We start from the raw sequence: 8923 nt of genomic DNA, 5'->3' as shown, positions 1-8923 counted from the left end.
CCTGGTTGAGAACCACTGACTTAGCAGATGACATTTGGTTTACCCACTTTAACGACAACCAGAGTTGCTTGGAGATTTTGGTAGCTATTTCTTGTAAATAGAGTGACCAGATGTTCCTGTCATCTTTAAAAGACGTACCTCGATCCACCAAGTTTGACTTAACTCCTTGTTACGTGATGAAATCAATTTATCCTTCCATAGTAAAAAAAAGAAGTGTATCATCTTCAGCTCCAGTTAGAAACCAACATTTAGTTACCTCCCTTTACAATCTAAGTTCAATTCTTTTCGTGATTGCTTTTAATTTCCAATCGGGAAACCACCAGTCATGTACTGGGAGCAATGTAACCAAATCTACCCCACTAACAATATTTTGATATGTAACAATATAAGGATTAGTTAGGAGATTCAAGTTTTTAGGTTTAAATATTGGAGTATGTTGAAAATGTCAATGAAAAAATAGGTTACCTGACAGATACCCAAGGGTACCTTAGATAAACAACATCTGTTATTGACATCATACACTGGAAACTGATGTTTTAATATTTTTAATCAAGCGGTAATTGATAAAGAAGCAGTCCTTTATCAATTTAGGCAGAAGGCCTGTAATTTGGGGGAAGGAGGTTAGTCAATTACATTGACCCCAGTGTTCGACTGATTGGCCCCAAGACGATCAAAGGCAAAGGCAACTTCAGAGAAATTTGAAAGACAGACAAAATACCATTAAGCATTTTGTCTGGTGTGTTAACAATTCTGCCAGCTTCCTGCTTTAATTGATAAATAAATAATGGTTTGAAACTTAAATTACAAACTGAATTTTTTTTTTCCTTTTTTTAATTGAATCTTTTCTTTTACAGTTTTAAAAATTGTGGTTCTTTAAATTTTTTCATCCAATAATCCATTATTTAAATCTAAACAAAAACTTGAGAAGGAGGAAAAAACAAAACAAATCGGTGCATAAGTTTTCATTAAAAATGTTTGTTGTTTTAAAATTGTATCATATTCATACAGATGTTGAATATATTTTGTAGTTCTATTTTTATAGAGATGACTTAAGAACAGCGAATATGATAGCTGCTGACCCAAGCGGAGTGGATTGTCTTGTACTGGACCGAGAGTAAGAATATTTTATATCTTTGTAAAATTTATCTTATTTTTATTCTTCTATTTTTTACGTTTCCAAATAATTTATACATTATTTTGCTGATCTTTCACTCCTAATTAATTAAGCAGGGAATCATTAAAAAAAACTTGGCAATATTTATCCCTTGCACAGGAAGGGGATAAATTGAAATTCTTCATCATAAATAAAAGCTCTGAGATCACCCCTTAATTGATTGATGATGGAGGAAACAGAACAAGTGAAATAATTTAAGACCTCCTTAGAGAAGGTCTTTAACATGTTTAATAACAGAGTATTCAGAAACACTTAAATCTTTTACTGATGTTATTATGAAGTCAAATATTTCAATTTGGTTGTTGCATGAGCTTTGGAATTGAAGAGAGTTTGGATAAGCTAAGATTCTGTTTTGTAAAATAGATTTATCAAACATATTCAATGTATATTGGGACTTTCATAAAATTATTTAGTAAATATTGGTTAATTGTCAATTAACATTCTTTATTTGTCATTTAGATGTTATTCTCAGTTGATTGGAAACCTTGATAATGAAGAAAGGAGGTATGAATATAATGAAGATGAGCTATCGTAAGTATATCTTATTCATAGATTTTCCTCCACTATCAACTAGCTTATATGTCTCCTAGATCAGAATGCTGTATTAAATTTCTTAATCAGCTTAAATCTATAAGTTGCCTAAAATTTAAATTTCATAATCTTTATGTTGTCTTAAATCTACAGGGTGTCCACAAAGTCTGGGTACATGGGGATTAACATATACTTTAAGAAATTATTTCTTGTATTTAATTGTTTATGTTATGATTTGGGGATTAACACATGCTTTAAGAAATTATTATTTCTTATATTTAATTGTTTATATTATGATTTTATTTACTCCATGTACCCAGACTTTGTGGACACCCTGTATATAGTCTTAAATTTCTGTTGTCTTAAGTATTTTTGGTCTTAATTTTCTATCTTGTTTTAAATATCATTATTGTCTGAAATCTTTAAGTCATATGAAATCTATATCCTGTCTTAAATCTTCATGTTGTTGCAAATCTAGTTTTGTCTAAAATCTATATTGTCTTAATGGTAAACCTCTCTATTTTCATAACTTTATTTATTGTCCTAAGTCTATATATGTTGTCTTGTAATCTCTATTTTGACTTAAACCTCTTTGTTATCTCAAAAGATCTTATTCAACTAGACACTTCTGAAAATTTTATTCATCTTTATGTAGTGAAGAGAAATACATCCTTTTCCAAAATACATTGACAGGAGGAATTGAACCCAACAACTTTATTAACAAAACACACCTATTTTGCAGTGTTATATAGCACATGGGACATCTTTACAGTTATATGAGTGAAGAAGCGTGGCTTAGTGGTTAGGGCATTCGGCTCATGATCGTAAGGTCGTGAGTTCAATTCTCGGAGACTCGTTGTGTCCTTGAGCAAGACACTTTATTTCATGTTGCTCCAGTCCATGCAGCTGGCAAAAATGAGTAGTACTTGTATTTCAAAGGGGCCAGCCTTGTCACACTCTGTGTCATGCTGAATCTCCCTGAGAACTACATTAGGGGTACACGTGTCTGTGGATTACTCAGTCACTTGCACGTTAATTTCACGAGCACGCTGTTCTGTTGATCGTATCAGCTGGGACCCTCGTCGTCGTAACTGAAGGAGTGCTCCTCCTTTATATGAATGAACTTACTATTGAAAGAATTTTCCTCACTAATATACACAATACAGAACCAAAGAGAAGTTATGAGCGATTGAGTCTTCAACTTACTATTTAGCATTCTATCAACTCAACCAGCTGACATAACAAGCTGAAATGTTTCAGTTTTGCATTATTAATCAATTAATCTATTGTTATTAAATGATATTCTAATATTCTGCAGTAAACAATTAACATTAAGTGAAAAATATTCAAAGACATTTAGAATCAATCAATCTCAAATTTAGAAGTTGTTTTCAAAGTTAAAACCACAAAAAATACTTCTTAAGAATCATTCTTTGGTTGTTACATCACGTACTAGAAATGGTAGCATTGGTATATCTTTCTGCAGAATAATTAGATAGCTTCATAAACACCCAAAATAATCATGATATAGAAGAAACATATAAATAAAAGACACCAAAATCTACACACTCATTATACTATTAGCTATTCTGTTATGGTACTTATGTTCACTATGTTTTGCTGTGGAGGTTGAATAATACTAAAACATGTCTAGAGTTGCCCCTTAGTTACCATACAGTAGACTTATACCCTCTTCTATATCGTCTATATATCTCCAGTTTATCTTTAGTAGAGAATTCTCATAAACATAACTTTTTCTTCTTGCTATAACTGAAAATTATTGTATCCAGTACTTGCCCTTATATTTATTTATCTCTTCCTCTCCCCACACTCTTTCCACATATATATGTATATATACACATGCGTAGGTATCAAATATAGACATTTTGATAAGGCTAAAACAATGTGAAATGAAATACAAAGTGACCTGCTGATGCATAAACAGAACAATAGTTGAAGCTTTACTTTTTTTCTATATTTTGAGGTTATATCTCTTTCCTCAGGACACATGGGGAAAGGACAGATGGAACTGGTCATTGCTCAGAGCATCCATCTCTCATGCCCCCAACCACTACATGTCCTGATGAAGGGGTCATATCCCCAAAATATTGGTTTTTCAAATTTTGGCACAAGGCCAGCTCTTTTGGGGGAGGGTCTAAGTCATTTATATCGATCCCCAGTACTCTACTGGTACTTATTTTAAGACCCCCAAAAGGATGAAAAGCAAAGCCAACTTCAGCAGAATTTGAACTCAGAACATAAAGACCGACAAAACATTTTGCCTGGTCAGATGAGGAAGGAGACAAGTCGATGACATCAATCCCAATGTTCAACTGCTATTTATTTTATCGACCCCGAAAGGATGAAAGGTAGTTGACCTTGGTGGAATTTGAACTCAGAACATAAAGATTGATGAAATGTTGCAAAGCATTTTTGCCCAGTATGCTAAACAATTCCACCAGCTCACTGCCTTCCATATTCCCAAAATATCAAAAATACAAGATAAAACTACAACTGTTGTATTTTCACTTTATATTTCATTTCACAATGTTTCAGCCTCCTCATCAAAATGTTTTTTGTCTGATGTAGTATCCCACAATGCATTACTTTAACTATTCTATTGTATGTATGAAGGAAATAACCTAATGGTAGTAATTCTGAAAATCTTTTCCAGATTAGATCCTGAGTTTAACAAACTAGAATTAACAGATCTCAAAGTTTTGACCACACTGGGAGTTGGAGGTTTTGGTCGTGTGGAACTGGTAAGGTCCTCTCTCTCTCTCTCTCTCTCTCTCCCCTCCTAAAACAATTGCTTTTGTGTACAACCAAGCTGTGTTGTTAAGACTTTTGCTACACAACCACATGGTTCTGGGTTTGATCCTACTGCTTGTACCTTGTATAAATATCTTCTACATTAGCTTCAGATCAAACTACTGAGTAGTGACAAACTAACAGCTTTAAACAAATTGTAGTGCAACTGAGCAGTTGTAGTGCACCTGAGCAGTTGTAATGCACCTGACTAGTTGTGGTGAACCTGAGCACTGTATACAACAAGTTCATCATATAAAGCAAAATACAAGATGTAAACAAATTTTAAATGCCATAAGCTTGAAGCAAAATATTCTTCCAAATTCACACATATATTGAATATATAAATTTTCTCATTGCTGTTGTTTAACCCAAGGTCAGCTCTAACCTATCAGACTGTTGATGCTCTGATCAATCAGACTGCTACAGCCATCCCATATTTTTGTATATCTCAAACTATTAAGTGCTTCCAGTTTAAATAAATTAAATCCTGATTTGAGAGAATTTGGCTGCTATTTCTAGCAGTTCAAATGACTACAACAAGAAGTACTTATTAGCCCATCCTTAAAAATGTGTTCATCAGTTGTAACCTTATTTTCTTGATTTCAGGTCCAAATTAAAGATGATGACTCACGAACGTTTGCACTAAAACAGATGAGAAAACAACATATTGTAGAAACACGTCAACAGGAACACATTCTTAATGAGAAGAAAATTATGGCTGAAGCACGATCGCACTTTATTGTTAGGTTATAAACTTTTCTTAATTAATTAATTATGGCTGAGGCAAGATCACTCTTTATTGTTAGGTTATGCACTTTCGTTAATTAATTAATTAATGGATGTTAATGTTTGAATGATGCATTTGCAGAGTAATGAGTCATTGTTTATGTCTGTGTCATGTATTTGCTGTGAGTGTACTAGAAATGTTGTAAGGGTGCATGGCCTAGTCGTTAGGGTGTTGCACTCATGATCTCAAGATCATGGTTTCAATTTCAAGACCAGGTGGTGTGCTGTGTTCTTCAGCAAAATACTTCATTTCATGTTGTTCTGCGATCGCTTCAACACCTGACATGTGGTACACTGTGCACCAGTTCAGGCATTGTTGATTTGATGGAGGAAGTGAGGTGATGTACAGGAAATACATTTGATCAATATAAATAAATAGTTTGTACAATTTGTTCAGCAAGAAATTGCAGAACCATCTTTCTTGGACAATCACTATCATCACTACAAGTTCTACCAATTAAGTTTGAATGGGTTTGCTGAATCTGAGCAACAGTTTACCAATTTTCTCCTTTCTGAACAATGTGGAATTATCTTTCATTATGTTATATCATCAACCCAATAACTATATGCAACCATATGGATGCAATTGACATTGGATGAAACAGGCCTCTGTCATCAGGGTAGAGAAGATCTTACATTTCAGATCTTAGAGTTTCTCTGAATTAAGACTTGCAATGTAAGATCTTCTCTACCCTGATGACGGAGGCTCGTCTCATCCAATGTTAACTACAACCCAATAACTATGAACATAAAACACTGTAGAGTTTTTCTTTGTTGTAAATACCGTTCTTTTGCCCATGATATTCAGCACATTAGCCACAATATAGCTCAACTTTCATTTTATGGATTAGCACAACTACATCAGATGATATGCTACTAAATTATTTCAGTATGAAGTTAAGAAAATTTTCTGTGAATCCTATTTTATATTGATACATATATTGTTTTATAAATAGTGTTTTATTTTATTTATCCCTTTTACCTTTTTAGATTGTACAGATCATTCAAGGACCAAAAATATCTATACATGTTACTTGAAGTATGTTTGGGGGGAGAACTATGGACAATTCTACGAGACAAGTAAGTTTTTTATATCTTTGTTTGTTGGCTTGATAGTTTCATTTTTTTTTTTCCTGTTTTAATTTCTGATATCAACAATAATTAATCATTAGTGCAAGCATGACTATGTGGTAAGACACTTGCTTTCCAATCACATGGTTCTGGGTTCAGTTCTACTGCATGGCACTTTGGGTGAGTGTTTTCTACTACAGCCTTGGGTCAACCAAAGCCTTGTGAGCAAATCTGGTAGAGGGAAACTGAAAGAACCCACCCTGTGATATATATATATATGTGTCTGTTTGTGTGTGTATGTATGTGTGTGTGTGTCTTTGCGGCTCTGTTTGTCCCCTACCACCCCTTGACAACCAGTGTTTGTGTGTTTATGTCCCTGTAACTCAACAATTTGGCTAAAGAGACTGATAGAATAAGTAGTAGGCTTAAAAAATAAAAGTCCTGGGGTCTGTTTGTTTGACAAAAAATCTTCAAGGCGGTGCCCTAGCATGGCCACAGTCAAATAACTGAAACAAGTAAAAAGATAAAAAAGATTGCTTTTGTTAGAAAATGATTTTCTTTAAAATTCATAAGGCTACTTCACTTTCCCAAGTCATCATCTTATTTTTATGATAGCCTCATGCAGTTCTCTAGCTTACCAGCTCCAGTCACACTGTCTAACCCATGCCAGCATGGAAAGAAGACATTAAATGATGATGATGATATTGTATATACTTCGTGGGATTTAAAATAAAACTGTTCTTAATATATCATTCAAAGAATTTTAGATTCTTCAAGAACAAATTTGGTGTTCAGTGGGTTCCCAATTCAAAGGCTTGGATTACAAGGAACCTGTTTATTACATGGTTCACTGATGTGTTTACTACCATTGAACATAACAACCTCAAAGAAAAGGATCTTTCAATGAAGGCTCTTATTATGGATAATGTTTCAGCACACCCTCTCGACTTCATGGGCCAAATGCCACAGAAGTTCAATTTTAACAGTGCATTTCTTGTCTCATAATGCTACTCCTCAACGACAGTCTGTGGAACAATAAGTGATTGCATGTTTTAAAAAATCAAACAGGACCTGTTTATTCAGGACCTCTTTTGAAGCGACTTTGTCTATAATGTGGAACTAACATAGTTTTGAGGAAATCACTTCATTGTAACAAATGTTCTTTGTTTAATAGTGAATATATGGAGAGAGCTTTCTACTAAGTGCTTGAACTCTTTGTGAAGAGCATTGTGGCCTGATATTTTCTCTTCAATGAACTTTGAAATGTTTGAGACAGAGCTTGTAGTTGAGAAAATTGTGTATTTGGGCAGCTCCACAACCCTCAAGGTAAATAAAGCAGACATATTTAGTTCAAAAGCAAAGAAGAGAATTGCCTATTGACAACCTGAAAGACCAAGAAGAGACTGAATTTTCACAAGGACTAAACTCAGAGGCAAAGGAACAAAGTAGGGGGAAAAAAAACAGGAATTCTAACAGACGCAGGAGTGGCTGTGTGGTAAGTAGCTTGCTTACCAACCACATGGTTCCGGGTTCAGTTCCACTGTGTGGCATCTTGGGCAAGTGTCTTCTACTATAGCCTTGGGCTGACCAAAGCCTTGTGAGTGGATTTGGTAGACGGAAACTGAAAGAAGCCCGTCGTATATATGTATATATATGTGTGTGTGTCTGTGTTTGTCCCCTTAGCATTGCTTGACAACTGATGCTGGTGTGTTTATGTCCCCGTCACTTAGCGGTTTGGCAAAAGACACCGATAGAATAAGTACTGGGCATACAAAGAATAAGTCCCGAGGTTGATTTGCTCGATTAAAGGCGGTGGTCCAGCATGGCCACAATCAAATGACTGAAACAAGTAAAAGAGCAAAAGAGTAAAAGAGGAAATAAAGCTGAAGAAGATATTTTGTCTCTGGTATAAGCTCACAGACATTGTGAAGACATATCACCCTCTCTCAAAGGATTTTGAATTGGATGTGATCTATTTTTCTGATAAAGTGTTTCAGTACTTTTGGACTGAATAGAAGAATTGTCTATGTCAAGGAGAATAGTCTTTGGATAGTTTCTTAAAAAAATCTACCAAGGAACATTTTACTTCTACCATTGGCTTTTCAGTAAGAGGAGATCTGGATGATTCTCTTAATGAAGAAAGTAGTTCTAAAAAACTTTGAAGAGGTGATAACCTTTCTTCTTTCCCAACACCCTGCAGTTTTTTTTTATTTTTATCTCACATAAACAGCCTAACAAATGCAAATGAGGAATTATAAAATTTTTCAATTATTAGCCTTTTTTTTTTTTTTTTCAATTTTCAATCTACTTATTTGAATGCATGAGTCTTATTGAATTATTTCTGTTTTTTCACTTATCCCACAGACTGAAACTTACCATGAATTTAACTAAATGATTAATTAATTTGTTATTATTTTTTAATTTTGCTGATATCTTTAAATATTTGTCATGTAATATCTTTTATTTTATAAATTTTCATTATAATATTTATTAGTATTTATATCTTTGTAAAAGAGATCCTTAAAATATTCTGTGGATGTTTTTTATTGA

At 33.9% G+C, this 8923-nt stretch overlaps 1 protein-coding gene across 4 annotated transcripts in view; it reads left to right on the top strand.

Moving 5' to 3' along the window:
* The window catches only part of LOC106880808 (cGMP-dependent protein kinase 1), a 173746-nt gene that overhangs the window by 156681 nt on the left and 8142 nt on the right, over window positions 1-8923 (top strand). For all 4 annotated transcript variants that reach the window (XM_052969494.1, XM_052969493.1, XM_052969495.1 and 1 more), the window contains 5 exons: window positions 1043-1114; window positions 1634-1705; window positions 4380-4467; window positions 5123-5262; window positions 6293-6382. In XM_052969494.1, the coding sequence (XP_052825454.1) occupies window positions 1043-1114; window positions 1634-1705; window positions 4380-4467; window positions 5123-5262; window positions 6293-6382 (462 nt within the window). The remainder of the gene's footprint in view (window positions 1-1042; window positions 1115-1633; window positions 1706-4379; window positions 4468-5122; window positions 5263-6292; window positions 6383-8923) is intronic.

This window comes from Octopus bimaculoides, chromosome 7 (assembly GCF_001194135.2).
Source record: "Octopus bimaculoides isolate UCB-OBI-ISO-001 chromosome 7, ASM119413v2, whole genome shotgun sequence".
Classification (NCBI taxonomy): Eukaryota; Metazoa; Mollusca; class Cephalopoda; order Octopoda; family Octopodidae; genus Octopus; species Octopus bimaculoides.
Note: the sequence above shows the minus strand (reverse complement) of the source record. Positions and strands in the feature narration are given on the sequence as shown.